Source organism: Lissotriton vulgaris, chromosome 5 (genome assembly GCF_964263255.1).
Source record: "Lissotriton vulgaris chromosome 5, aLisVul1.2, whole genome shotgun sequence".
Classification (NCBI taxonomy): Eukaryota; Metazoa; Chordata; class Amphibia; order Caudata; family Salamandridae; genus Lissotriton; species Lissotriton vulgaris.
Window position 1 is genome coordinate 1,156,072,315 of NC_141693.1, and position 15,521 is coordinate 1,156,087,835.

At 43.1% G+C, this 15,521-nt stretch overlaps 1 protein-coding gene across 1 annotated transcript in view; it reads left to right on the forward strand.

Annotated features, from left to right (window-relative positions):
* Positions 1-15,521, forward strand: part of SLC18A2 (solute carrier family 18 member A2) — a 532,773-nt gene that overhangs the window by 476,290 nt on the left and 40,962 nt on the right. The window contains exon 14 of the mRNA XM_086922918.1: positions 2,304-2,423. Coding sequence (XP_086779044.1) covers positions 2,304-2,423 — 120 coding nt within the window. The remainder of the gene's footprint in view (positions 1-2,303; positions 2,424-15,521) is intronic.

Here is a 15,521-nt window from a genome sequence, read left to right on the forward strand (position 1 = left end):
GCCCACCCATTCTGCCTATTGCTTTCCTTAATCCGCAATTCTTATCAGCTTCACCATTGTTCTGCACCACCAGTGAATCATGGTCTCTGGACCATTTATGACAATGCTCAGTATTTCACAATTCCTCTAAAAGTGACAAAGACATGAATACTCTATTTTTTCTAGAAAAAATATCTGAATTAATAGTGGCAGTTGATACTTCATATACTTGTAGTTTAAAACATGAGTAACAAAAATAAGACACTGTAATGACTATGTAATACTGCATCCTTCTTTGCCTACCATTATATTCTTTCTGTCGAACAATCAACTATCAAGGGTAGTATGTTTTAGTCAAAAGATTTAATTGCGTAGTACCCAACTTTAGCCTTCCACCATTTCTCTACCGCCAGTCTCAGAATGGCTGAGGAAAATTATCAGGGTAAGAGCAAGCAAAAGTGTATGAAGGATGGGATGCAGTAAAAATATAATTAGACACGCATTAGTAGGGGTTTGTATGAATGTGTTCTATACAGTTTGAAAATGTTATTGTATTGATCAAAATGACTGGAGTAAAACTGTGATCATATAGAAGGTTATTCTTGTCTATTTCTATTTATATTGTGTGCTTTATTTGTATATAAATGTTTAAATGCCTGGCACATAAATATAAATGAAAAAACGAATTCCACCATTATTCAGTTCAAGGAGCTGTTGGCTCAATTCACTGTCAAGCTACAGTCTGGTGATATTCAGATAAATAAATACCAAAATAATTATAGTTTGAGATATTTATCATGTAAGTCAAATATAATCATCTAAGTTGATTTTGCATTGTCAGTTAAACAGATAGCCGAACGTTTTGGAAAAAAAAAACACCATGCCATTGCCGCGGAACTTATAATATGTACTTAACATAAGAAAGATCATCTTGCAGTTATGGCAGAAATGGCTGCCGGAGGAGTCACACATGCTCAGTAACACACACACCCTTCAGATGCAACATATGAAGCTGCCATGCAATGTTTGCTCATACCATCTTTGTTTACTCCATGTCCAAGTACCAGGGACATTTTCCAGATGCTTTACTTAATGAATTTCTTTCATATAAAGTTTACACAGAGAATGCCCTTTGAGCAAAGTGTGCAGAGAATGTGATGGGTACAACACTTAAAGTGTTCTCAGCCACTGGTAACTACTGTTGACTGCATTCCAGTACTTACTTTTTGGCTCACTCGTGCCAGTACAAGCAGGGGCATGTAAATGTATGTAAATGTAAATGTATTGTGACTTATATAGCGCACGTATCACCCGAAGGCATCAAGGCACTTGCCTAGGGAACCCGTCCTGGCTTTTTCCCTGTGAGATAACCCCTGCTGGGCATCCCCAAGGTGAAAGCCAGGCATCCCGCAGCGGGTGGGCCGCCGTAGTGGAGATTAAGCAAGCTATTGCCCAGAGTTGCAGCGTGGGACCCCATGATTAGAGTAGGCACCGAGGCGAGAATTATCTAGTCCGTGGACATTATTGGGCTCAGGACCCGGCCGCGTCGGGAATTGAACCCTGGTCCCGGGCCAGACCTCTGCATCAGGGTCTGCCGCTCTAATCAGTGAGCCACACTCCCCCACGCGGTATGGTCACAAACATCACTCTTTTTGTTTTTCTAATCCAAAGAGAGTTTAGAGATGTTTAGAAAAATCGCCCAATGGAAGGAAGAAAACTAAAAACAAGACATTTTCCTACATTTGTTTTATAAAAATAAAGCAAGCAATGCTACACTGTCTCACAATAATGTGCACATGAAACAGCTTTACGTAATGCACTGAGCGAAAACTAAAAAGGTGCCCACTGTATACTAAAAGTATACAGTGGGCGTTTCCCTTTAAGGCTTGGATTTATGAAGCATGGAATTTGTTTGAACTCGTGCTGACAGATTTCCTTGATCTGAAGGTGATCTGTTTCCTGTGGGTGAGCAACACTCATCACTGGTTTCTTGTGACACTCCGTAGAAGTGAAAACTAGAATTGCCCTGACCACATGAGCCATATTTTAAACTGTTGTGAACAATTATCTTACTTTTTCATCATTAATAGTTTTAAAGTATTTATATATTCTGAACTGAATGTTAAGTATTCACTCTTTTAGATTTTGCTGTTCCCGTTTATAACATGTTGTAAATGTTGCCAGTTGTGCTGAGGAGATATAAATAAGGAAAGACTTTACCTGATCATGATGCCATGCAGTGGGCACAGCAACTGGCAGACCTGTTTCCTATTATCGGTAGCTACATGGATGCATTTCTGTTTTTTTTTGTTTTCTCTTAACAGGCATGGTGGATTCCTCAATGATGCCAATCATGGGTTACCTGGTGGACTTGCGCCATGTTTCAGTCTATGGGAGTGTCTATGCCATTGCGGATGTTGCCTTTTGTATGGGCTTTGCACTCGGTAACAATTCTTGGAGCTTTTCTGATTATTGCATGCTTGGTGCACCACCACATTAGCCTAGCTATGTTCTGTGCACCCCCACTGGGTGGGTCAAGATGAATGCTTTAAAGAACGATCACATAATATGCCACCCATCAAAAATACCTTAAACATAGCTAGCAATTATGTAACGTAGTACCAAGGCAGTTTATGATGTGGCAAAGCAATCATGGTACATTTATGACATAACGAAACAAGTGACTTTTTCTTAAGTCTATTCAACGATCACAAACAGGGCAAAATTATGGCACCAAGCACACCTAATTTTAGGCGTCCGATAGAAGGAAAGAAATCACCTCAAAAAATATAATATTAAGTATTTAGAATTTGCATGAAAACAAAGAAAATGGACACGGAAAACTCACTTTGAAAGTGCCTACATGGGTTTGTTCTCCACAATCACATCAAATTCAACACTGTGCCAAGACATACACAAGTTACACCTGGCTGTTCTCCAGAGTACCTGGAAAGCCCTTCTCCTTTAGTGATATCAGCACTGGCCCTGATCCACATTCTAAAACTAAAAGACAGATTTGCTCCTGCAAAACTATTGGAATCAAATGTCTCTTCAATGAAAAAATAAAACAACACATTTCAGAGACTAGTAAGTAACAGAACGTTTAAGTGGTTAAAAACAGCATAACCATATAACCATCAACCCAAAACAGTAATAAAATCACCATTATCTAGTTAGAAAATTCTTTTGTTTATTAGCAGCAGCTAAAAACAAGTTAATTTAAACATATAGTAGGTCGGTCTAAAAGTTGTTAATAGAGAAATACAGTTCTACAACTTGTGAAATCACATGATCTCAACAAAGGAACAAAATAAAAGGTGCCTAGGTGTATGAATAGATAATTGTCACGCGGACAGGTATTAGTGGCATAGTTCTCCTGTGGTAAAATGTAAATCTATTTAATTCCTTACTCCAAAGCTTTTCCTGGTGGTAAATCAACCATGGATATGTATATAAACAGACTATTTGATGCAAAGTGTCCTGATATAATTAAATCATTGAATTGTAATGGCACCGTCAAGCTATAAACCATCCTGAAGGATTTTTGATATAAATTCAATTGCTGGGATATTCCAGACCAAACCCCATAATAACAAGTGAGCTATGGAAAGGCAATCGGCCACATATTTGCAATCCAGATATTCATGACAAGCAAAGGGAGACATCCTTGGGGGGAAGGCCCAATAACGTCTTATAGAAACTATTTTCAACAATCTGTAGGCTGATACAATTCATGTATTCTAAAATACCTGCACTGTAGCTAATTTAAGAAATGCATTTGCTGTTAAAAAAAAATCAGGCAAACAATTATTTGGTTAGTACCCAATTCTTTTCCAAAATTTGAAACTGCACTTGATATTGTAAAAATTGAAGTTTCCTAGTTTTCAATAACCCAGTTCATGTTCCATAATTATCAAAGGCTAAGCCAAGATAATTAAAAGTCCTGACAGTACCGATTTATGATTTTGCATGATCAAGTCTCTTGACATGATTCTCTTGGGCTCCAAGGTCAGAACATGAATCTTGGTAAAATGAATTACTAAATTCAGGTCCTCTATGAACTTAACAAATGACTGATCACTGTCCTTGGCAGAAGTACAGCATCCTCTGCATAAAGGATGGCCAGCATATCTTAGGTGCTAGTTTTTGGAGTGTCCTGTTTAAATATATGTCAACAAAGGGAGAGGTAGGGAGAATCAAGGACACTCTCTTAATCCCCGGTTAAATGTCATACAACAAAAGAAGAGAGGTCTGGTCAGTCACAAGGCTGCCAGGAATATGGAGCAAAAGATAAGAGGGTTTTAACACAGTCACTCTGATTGAGTAGGAAGGCCCTCACACACCGACCTGGTCAGTGTCATGCTTCATCATCGGGCCCCACCGAAGAGACCGAGTGTCTCTTCGGTGTGCTGCGACGCCAGAAAGACTGCGGAGCTGGTCGTGTGGGGAGGACGTGTTGTGAAAAAATAGAGATTAAGAGTGCCTAACAGGGTATCAAAAAAACTTTAATGAGAGATCCCTAAGACACGTGTAGGTGGTATATGTGTCTGAATTTAAGTGCCAAGGTTGTTAGGATTTGGTTAAATTCAGCTAAATACCACGTGGTTAAATTAATCAGACAACATGTTTCTGCCGTACTAGTGGTATGTATTCACCAAGGCATTCTTCAGGACTATACCCCGGCGGTATGGACACTCTAATAGTCCACCCTAACCTGGGGACGTGAAAGTGAAAAAAGGAAAAGTGAAAAAAGTGCTTAAAAATTAGAAGAGCAATTGCTCATTCTGAAAAAACCCCAAATTCAGGGGTGTATCAGCACCTGTAAGAGAGAATATACAGACAAACAGATATAGACATACATACGATTAGTATATGCTAGAGTAAACTTATCATAGTGCTCCTAAGATGGTGGCAAACTTTTGTGTGCACACAATAAATGATATCTTATGCACCATCCAAGTAGCCCTTGGGGATGTTGTAGTATTATACCCTAGGAGGTGGAGTGCTAAAGGTGGTTTAAAACTACAATTGTAGAGGGGGAGTAAAAACACGATGTGAATTCTCCATGAGGAGGGATCAATTTGACCAAAGGGTCGGTGACCCCCCTAAGGTGGTAAATATGGAGGGTATCTCACTTTAAAATAGGGCGCTACTAGCACCATGGGTCTCGGGAGGAGGATTGGAGCGCGCCTGGCACATCCTAAGAAAGGAAAGAGTTAAATGTCATTGCAACCTAAGCATACAGGTACTTAGCTTATGGTGATCGTAAAAGTCGTTCGGCTGAGGATGCAAACTCACGCCCTCAGCGCTCTCAACCCGATTCTCAACCTGCAAGAATCCTCAAAACCGGACCCCGACGATGGAGAGCGGGGCCGGTAAATGCGTTTAAAAGCGCTGTGTTTTTCGTTTCAGCGCGCGATTCCGGGTTGGGCGTGTCTCGCTCAAAGCGAGGCTTGAGGTGCACACGCCCATGTGGGCGGGGTGCGCTTCGGTATCAAAGCGAGGCTTGGAGTAGCGAGCCTATCCTTGGGCTTTACATGTTAGGGATTAGCACGCTTAATGGTTGCTGAGGCAACAAAAAGCGCTCGTTTCCTTGCGCCGGTGATAGTAATGAAATTCAGATGTTGAGATGGGCGAATACCTTTAACTTTAGAAAGATTAGCACTGCTATGATTCAGGGGATAATTGTAAGGCATTATGTGTAAAATGCGCAGACTGTTGGGGAAATTCACAAGCATCTGTGTTTTGCTGTCAGACATGGTTCAATAATAAAGCATTGGTGGTGAAAATGCATAAGTAGTAGAAATGCACCGGTTTTTCCAGTATTCAGAGCACGTCTATTCAGATCACCTTTATATTTTGGTTTCAGATACAGTTTCAGACATATGAGGTTGGAAGCCAGGGGGTTCATGATAGCACTGTGTTCCAGGGGATATCGTCGTTGAGGCCATTGGTGTTGGTCCCCAGACGATATACCCAGCGCTGTTCCTTTTCGAACAGTCTGTTTTGTACATTCCTAGTACCATTGATCGCTTCAATGACAGTCCACCTCATATCATTGGTAGTGTGATTTTTATCCAGAAAATGGCGGCTCAGTTTCGTTGTTGCTTTTTTGCACCTTATGTTGCTCCGGTGCTCGCAGATACGTTGTTTTACCTTTCTAGTGGTCATACCTACGTAACGGAGCTGGCAAGGACAGGTGATGAGGTAGATCACATTGATCGAGTTGCAATTGGTGTGTTCACGTTGGGTCCACACTTTACCTTCTTCCAGTGTCAGTGTTTTAGTAGCTTGTGTTAAGTGGCACACATTACAGTCCGAGCAGGGGTAGTGCCCGGTAATTTTTGGGAGACCCCATGATGTCGTCACTGACGGTGTCGTGTTTGGTGGTTTCTCTTTTGGGCGGGTTTGGACCAGGGCATCTCTTAAGCTGCGTCCCTTTTTGAATGAAAAAAGGGGTTTCTCCCAATCCTTTTTCAAGGTTTTTACAATATTCCAATGTTTGTTTATGCTCTTTTTCATGATGTTTGAGAGACTGCTGCATGTGGTGACACAGGTGAGTGGAATCTGTTCTGGATTGTTAGTTCTTTCTTCAAGGAGTGCCTCCCTTGGTTGATTTTTAGCTCTTTTGAATCCTTTGTTGAGGGTAGATGTCGGGTAGCCTCTAAATTTTAGTTTTTCCGTGAGGTTGATTGATTGATCTTTGAAGTCTGTGGTCGTACTGCAGTTCCTTCTTAGCCTGAGGTATTGTCCGTAAGGGAGGTTTTCCTTCAGCGGACGCGGATGGAAGCTGCTAAATTCCAGGAGGTTATTCTTTGCGGTTGGTTTGTTATGGGTTTTAGTGGTGAGTGTCGTTCCACTAATTGAGATGACCACATCTAAGAACACAATGTCTGTTTTGCTTGTGGTGTTGGTAAACCTTAGGTTGTGGTCTAGGGTGTTGATCCATGTGAGGAAATTTTCCAGGACAATATTACTACCATTCCAGATGAGCAAAATGTCGTCAATGTAACGCTTCCACAGAAGCATTGACGAAAAAAAGGTTGCATTGGGTGGTAGAATATGCTTGGCTTCAAAGTCTGCTACATACAACCCCGCCACGCTTGGCGCAAAAGTACTGCCCATAGATGTACCAGAGCATTGTAGGTACAGTTGGTCTTTGAATGAGAAAAAGTTCTCTTTCAGTGCTATGGTGGCACACTCAATAATGAACTTTTTCGGTGTCTGCTATTGCCAGGCAGTTGAATCAAGTACCTTAGTAAGGACCTCGATTGTGTCGTCCTGTGGGATACTTGTGTAGAGGCTTTCCACATCTAATGTCACAAGGGTGATCGAGTTTTCAGGGAATGTAATCTCTGCTAGCAGACGCAACAAACTTTTTGTGTCCTTAAGGTAGGTTGGTGTAGACTGTACCAATGGTTTTAGAAAGTGATCACAGAATTGTGATAAAGGCTCTAGAAGCGAACCGATCCCTGAGACGATTGGGCGTCCAGGTGGTGGTAATTTGTTCTTGTGCATTTTCGGCAACGTATAAAAGTAGGGTATAACACTACTCGTGTTGTTCAGAAATACTGCTTCATTCTTGGATATGTGGTCTTGATCCTCTGCTTGTTTTACCAGAGAGGTGATCCTTTTTGTGAGGTCAGGAGTTGGATCCGATGTCAGTGGGGTGTAATTTCTGACATCACCGAGTAGATTTTTACAGGTGTTCTCATAGTCGGTTGTATTCTGGATAACAATCCCTCCGCCCTTGTCTGCAGGTTTTATAGTTATGGAGGTGTCGTTTTTTAATTGTTGTAATGCCTGGAATTCAGCTGTACTGAAATTTCCGAATGTTCTCGGGTTCTGGCAATTCTCTAGGTCTTTGAAAAAGGCTTGCTCAAAAGCAGTTATGGCCGCTGGTATTGTGTGTGGAGGAGGAATGAAAGTAGAGCTAGGACTTAATCCTGTGTCACCTTTCCTAACTGATTCCATTGGGTCCGTTTTTCCATCGAAAAACGCTTTCAATTTCAGTTTGCGGAAAAATCCTGCCAGTTCGCAGTGCAACTTGAATTTGTCAGGTTTAGCTGTAGGTACAAAACCTAACCCTTTTTCCAATACTTGGATCTCCACGGGAGTTAGTATTCTAGCAGATAGATTCGTCACTAGACTCATACTCCGCTCGGGCCCGGCTGCTGGTTGCTCCGGGTGTGGTTCGCTACCGAGTTGTCTTCTTGCCAGGTTACTCTGGTGTTCCCTCTCCTTTTGCCTCGGCCTCTCCGGCCGCTCTCTAAAAAAGGCTGTCTATACTGCTGTTGAAAATTGGCCGGGGGCATGAAGCCTGGGTTCCAGCCCATGAATGGGTAGGGTGGCTGTTGGAAGGCATAAGGGTGTGTGCCCATCCCCATTTGTGGAGGATACCACTGTTGGTGGTTACCTTGATTTCCATGTCCGCCTCTGTTGGTTCTATTGCCACGGTTCCCTCTTCTTTTCGTTTGTTTAAAAGAGTTGTTACTAGAACCACTGCTATTAGATGAATCATCATCTGAGTAATCGGAGTTGTTGGCATTGCGTGCTGGTGGAGTGAACGAAGCAGCAGAGTAGGGGTACACTTTTTCGAACTCGAACTTCTTTTGGTCTTTTTGAAGTTTGGTTGCCTTCGATTGCATCAGGTTGTCTTTGTATTCGTTCATCTCCTTGTTTAGTTCATCTAGTCGTTTTTTGTAGCCGGTGATAGTGGCTTTGAAGTGAGACTCAGTTTCTCTGATTTCTACCATAAGGGATTCCGATAGTCTCAATGCTGTCTTTATTATTAAGACCATCCAATCGCGTGTGCAGTGCCATGCGATTGATGCCCAGTCCTTCCTAAAGGCAGCATCATTCAGAAAGATGCGCGGGGCATTTGCCACCAAAAGGCCTTTCGGGGCTGTGTTGGTTGTTAGATAGAACTTAAGGATCGTGTCATGAAGGACAGTACGTATATGCTCTTTCTTTTTCTCTGACAGGTTTTCCCATTCAGCAGTGTTGGCTATTGCTTGTGATATGTGTGGATCTGCAAAGATTGCAGCATCTGACATCAACTCCTTGATTTCCGCCTCAGAGTATGTCAGACCCAGGTTCGCCATAGTGAGATATTAGTATTAAAAGAACAAGCAATGATAGGGGGTTGTTATTATCTTGCTTGAAGTAAAAGACGGCTCTCACAGCTGTGCGCTGCTATGATATATGTCAACAAAGGGAGAGGTAGGGAGAATCAAGGACACTCTCTTAATCCCCGGTTAAATGTCATACAACAAAAGAAGAGAGGTCTGGTCAGTCACAAGGCTGCCAGGAATATGGAGCAAAAGATAAGAGGGTTTTAACACAGTCACTCTGATTGAGTAGGAAGGCCCTCACACACCGACCTGGTCAGTGTCATGCTTCATCATCGGGCCCCACCGAAGAGACTGAGTGTCTCTTCGGTGTGCTGCGACGCCAGAAAGACTGCGGAGCTGGTCGTGTGGGGAGGACGTGTTGTGAAAAAATAGAGATTAAGAGTGCCTAACAGGGTATCAAAAAAACTTTAATGAGTGATCCCTAAGACACGTGTAGGTGGTATATGTGTCTGAATTTAAGTGCCAAGGTTGTTAGGATTTGGTTAAATTCAGCTAAATACCACGTGGTTAAATTAATCAGTCAACATGTTTCTGCCGTACTAGTGGTATGTATTCACCAAGGCATTCTTCAGGACTATACCCCGGACACTCTAATAGTCCACCCTAACCTGGGGACGTGAAAGTGAAAAAAGGAAAAGTGAAAAAAGTGCTTAAAAATTAGAAGAGCAAATGCTCATTCTGAAAAAAAACCAAATTCAGGGGTGTATCAGCACCTGTAAGAGAGAATATACAGACAAACAGATATAGACATACATACGATTAGTATATGCTAGAGTAAACTTATCATAGTGCTCCTAAGATGGTGGCAAACTTTTGTGTGCACACAATAAATGATATCTTATGCACCATCCAAGTAGCCCTTGGGGATGTTGTAGTATTATACACTAGGAGGTGGAGTGCTAAAGGTGGTTTAAAACTACAATTGTAGAGGGGGAGTAAAAACACGATGTGAATTCTCCATGAGGAGGGATCAATTTGACCAAAGGGTCGGTGACCCCCCTAAGGTGGTAAATATGGAGGGTATCTCACTTTAAAATAGGGCGTTACTAGCACCATGGGTCTCAGGAGGAGGATTGGAGCGCGCCTGGCACATCCTAAGAAAGGAAAGAGTTAAATGTCATTGCAACCTAAGCATACAGGTACTTAGCTTATGGTGATCGTAAAAGTCGTTCGGCTGAGGATGCAGACTCACGCCCTCAGCGCTCTCAACCCGCTTCTCAACCTGCAAGAATCCTCAAAACCGGACCCCGACGATGGAGAGCGGGGCCGGTAAATGCGTTTAAAAGCGCTGTGTTTTTCGTTTCAGCGCGCGATTCCGGGTTGGGCGTGTCTCGCTCAAAGCGAGGCTTGAGGCGCACACGCCCATGTGGGCGGGGTGCGCTTCGGTATCAAAGCGAGGCTTGGAGTAGCGAGCCTATCCTTGGGCTTTACATGTTAGGGATTAGCACGCTTAATGGTTGCTGAGGCAACAAAAAGCGCTCGTTTCCTTGCGCCGGTGATAGTAATGAAATTCAGATGTTGAGATGGGCGAATACCTTTAACTTTAGAAAGATTAGCACTGCTATGATTCAGGGGATAATTGTAAGGCATTATGTGTAAAATGCGCAGACTGTTGGGGAAATTCACAAGCATCTGTGTTTTGCTGTCAGACATGGTTCAATAATAAAGCATTGGTGGTGAAAATGCATAAGTAGTAGAAATGCACCGGTTTTTCCAGTATTCAGAGCATGTCTATTTAGATCACCTTTATATTTTGTTTTCAGATACAGTTTCAGACATATGAGGCTGGAAGCCAGGGGGTTCATGATAGCACTGTGTTCCAGGGGATATCGTCGTTGAGGCCATTGGTGTTGGTCCCCAGACGATATACCCAGCGCTGTTCCTTTTCGAACAGTCTGTTTTGTACATTCCTAGTACCATCGATCGCTTCAATGACAGTCCACCTCATATCATTGGTAGTGTGATTTTTATCCAGAAAATGGCGGCTCAGTTTCGTTGTTGCTTTTTTGCACCTTATGTTGCTCCGGTGCTCGCAGATACGTTGTTTTACCTTTCTAGTGGTATTACCTACGTAACGGAGCTGGCAAGGACAGGTGATGAGGTAGATCACATTGATCGAGTTGCAATTGGTGTGTTCACGTTGGGTCCACACTTTACCTTCTTCCAGTGTCAGTGTTTTAGTAGCTTGTGTTAAGTGGCACACACTACAGTCCGAGCAGGGGTAGTGCCCGGTAATTTTTGGGAGACCCCATGATGTCGTCACTGACGGTGTCGTGTTTGGTGGTTTCTCTTTTGGGCGGGTGTGGACCAGGGCATTTACCGGCCCCGCTCTCCATCGTCGGGGTCCGGTTTTGAGGATTCTTGCAGGTTGAGAAGCGGGTTGAGAGCTGAAGGGCGTGAGTCTGCATCCTCAGCCGAACGACTTTTACGATCACCATAAGCTAAGTACCTGTATGCTTAGGTTGCAATGACATTTAACTCTTTCCTTTCTTAGGATGTGCCAGGCGCGCTCCAATCCTCCTCCCGAGACCCATGGTGCTAGTATCGCCCTATTTTAAAGTGAGATACCCTCCATATTTACCACCTTAGGGGGGTCACCGACCCGTTGGTCAAATTGATCCCTCCTCATGGAGAATTCACATCGTGTTTTTACTCCCCCTCTACAATTGTAGTTTTAAACCACCTTTAGCACTCCACCTCCAAGTGTATAATACTACAACATCCCCAAGGGCTACTTGGATGGTGCATAAGATATCATTTATTGTGTGCACACAAAAGTTTGCCACCATCTTAGGAGCACTATGATAAGTTTACTCTAGCATATACTAATCGTATGTATGTCTATATCTGTTTGTCTGTATATTCTCTCTTACAGGTGCTGATACACCCCTGAATTTGGGGTTTTTTCAGAATGAGCATTTGCTCTTCTAATTTTTAAGCACTTTTTTCACTTTTCCTTTTTTCACTTTCACGTCCCCAGGTTAGGGTGGACTATTAGAGTGTCCATACCGCCGGGGTATAGTCCTGAAGAATGCCTTGGTGAATACATACCACTAGTATGGCAGAAACATGTTAACTGATTAATTTAACCACGTGGTATTTAGCTGAATTTAACCAAATCCTAACAACCTTGGCACTTAAATTCAGACACATATACCACCTACACGTGTCCTAGGGATCACTCATTAAAGTTTTTTTGATACCCTGTTAGGCACTCTTAATCTCTATTTTTTCACAACACGTCCTCCCCACACGACCAGCTCCGCAGTCTTTCTGGCGTCGCAGCACACCGAAGAGACACTCGGTCTCTTCGGTGGGGCCCGATGATGAAGCATGACACTGACCAGGTCGGTGTGTGAGGGCCTTCCTACTCAATCAGAGTGACTGTGTTAAAACCCTCTTATCTTTTGCTCCATATTCCTGGCAGCCTTGTGACTGACCAGACCTCTCTTCTTTTGTTGTATGACATTTAACCTGGGATTAAGAGAGTGTCCTTGATTCTCCCTACCTCTCCCTTTGTTGACATATATCATAGCAGCGCACAGCTGTGAGAGCCTTTTTTTACTTCAAGCAAGATAATAACAACCCCCTATCATTGCTTGTTCTTTTAATACTAATATCTCACTATGGCGAACCTGGGTCTGACATACTCTGAGGCGGAAATCGAGGAGTTGATGTCAGATGCTGCAATCTTTGCAGATCCACACATATCACAAGCAATAGCCAACACTGCTGAATGGGAAAACCTGTCAGAGAAAAAGAAAGAGCATATACGTACTGTCCTTCATGGCACGATCCTTAAGGGCTATCTAACAACCAACACAGCCCCGAAAGGCCTTTTGGTGGCAAATGCCCCGCGCATCTTTCTGAATGATGCTGCCTTTAGGAAGGACTGGGCATCAATCGCATGGCACTGCACACGCGATTGGATGGTCTTAATAATAAAGACAGCATTGAGACTCTCGGAATCCCTTATGGTAGCAATCAGAGAAACTGAGTCTCACTTCAAAGCCACTATCACCGGCTACAAAAAACGACTAGATGAACTAAACAAGGAGATGAACGAATACAAAGACAACCTGATGCAATCGAAGGCAACCAAACTTCAAAAAGACCAAAAGAAGTTCGAGTTCGAAAAAGTGTACCCCTACTCTGCTGCTTCGTTCACTCCACCAGCACGCAATGCCAACAACTCCGATTACTCAGATGATGATTCATCTAATAGCAGTGGTTCTAGTAACAACTCTTTTAAACAAACGAAAAGAAGAGGGAACCGTGGCAATAGAACCAACAGAGGCGGACATGGAAATCAAGGTAACCACCAACAGTGGTATCCTCCATAAATGGGGATGGGCACACACCCTTATGCCTTCCAACAGCCACCCTACCCATTCATGGGCTGGAACCCAGGCTTCATGCCCCCGTCCAATTTTCAACAGCAGTATAGACAGCCTTTTTTAGAGAGCGGCCGGAGAGGCCGAGGCAAAAGGAGAGGGAACACCAGAGTAACCTGGCAAGAAGACGACTCGGTAGCGAACCACACCCGGAGCATTCAGCAGCCGGGCCCGAGCGGAGTATGAGTCTAGTGACGAATCTATCTGCTAGAATACTAACTCCCGTGGAGATCCAAGTATTGGAAAAAGGGTTAGGTTTTGTACCTACAGCTAAACCTGACAAATTCAAGTTGCACTGCGAACTGGCAGGATTTTTCCGCAAACTGAAATTGAAAGCGTTTTTCGATGGAAAAACGGACCCAATGGAATCAGTTAGGAAAGGTGACACAGGATTAAGACCTAGCTCTACTTTCATTCCTCCTCCACACACAATACCAGCGGCCATAACTGCTTTTGAGCAAGCCGTTTTCAAAGACCTAGAGAATTGCCAGAACCCGAGAACATTCGGAAATTTCAGTACAGCTGAATTCCAGGCATTACAACAATTAAAAAACGACACCTCCATAACTATAAAGCCTGCAGACAAGGGCGGAGGGATTGTTATCCAGAATACAACCGACTATGAGAACACCTGTAAAAATCTACTCGGTGATGTCAGAAATTACACCCCACTGACATCAGATCCAACTCCTGACCTCACAAAAAGGATCACCTCTCTGGTAAAACAAGCAGAGGATCAAGACCACATATCCAAGAATGAAGCAGCATTTCTGAACAACACGAGTAGTGTTATACCCTACTTTTATACGTTGCCGAAAATGCACAAGAACAAATTACCACCACCTGGACGCCCAATCGTTTCAGGGATCGGTTCGCTTCTAGAGCCTTTATCACAATTCTGTGATCACTTTCTAAAACCATTGGTACAGTCTACACCAACCTACCTTAAGGACACAAAAAGTTTGTTGCGTCTGCTAGCAGAGATTACATTCCCTGAAAACTCGATCACCCTTGTGACATTAGATGTGGAAAGCCTCTACACAAGTATCCCACAGGACGACACAATCGAGGTCCTTACTAAGGTACTTGATTCAACTGCCTGGCAATACCAGACACCGAAAAAGTTCATTATTGAGTGTGCCACCATAGCACTGAAAGAGAACTTTTTCTCATTCAAAGACCAACTGTACCTACAATGCTCTGGTACATCTATGGGCAGTACTTTTGCGCCAAGCGTGGCGGGTTGTATGTAGCAGACTTTGAAGCCAAGCATATTCTACCACCCAATGCAACCTTTTTTTCGTCAATGCTTCTGTGGAAGCGTTACATTGACGACATTTTGCTCATCTGGAATGGTAGTAATATTGTCCTGGAAAATTTCCTCACATGGATCAACACCCTAGACCACAACCTAAGGTTTACCAACACCACAAGCAAAACAGACATTGTGTTCTTAGATGTGGTCATCTCAATTAGTGGAACGACACTCACCACTAAAACCCATAACAAACCAACCGCAAAGAATAACCTCCTGGAATTTAGCAGCTTCCATCCGCGTCCGCTGAAGGAAAACCTCCCTTACGGACAATACCTCAGGCTAAGAAGGAACTGCAGTACGACCACAGACTTCAAAGATCAATCAATCAACCTCACGGAAAAACTAAAATATAGAGGCTACCCGACATCTACCCTCAACAAAGGATTCAAAAGAGCTAAAAATCAACCAAGGGAGGCACTCCTTGAAGAAAGAACTAACAATCCAGAACAGATTCCACTCACCTGTGTCACCACATACAGCAGTCTCTCAAACATCATGAAAAAGAGCATAAACAAACATTGGAATATTGTAAAAACCTTGAAAAAGGATTGGGAGAACCCCCTTTTTTCATTCAAAAAGGGACGCAGCTTAAGAGATGCCCTGGTCCACACCCGCCCAAAAGAGAAACCACCAAACACGACACCGTCAGTGACGACATCATGGGGTCTCCCAAAAATTACCGGGCACTACCCCTGC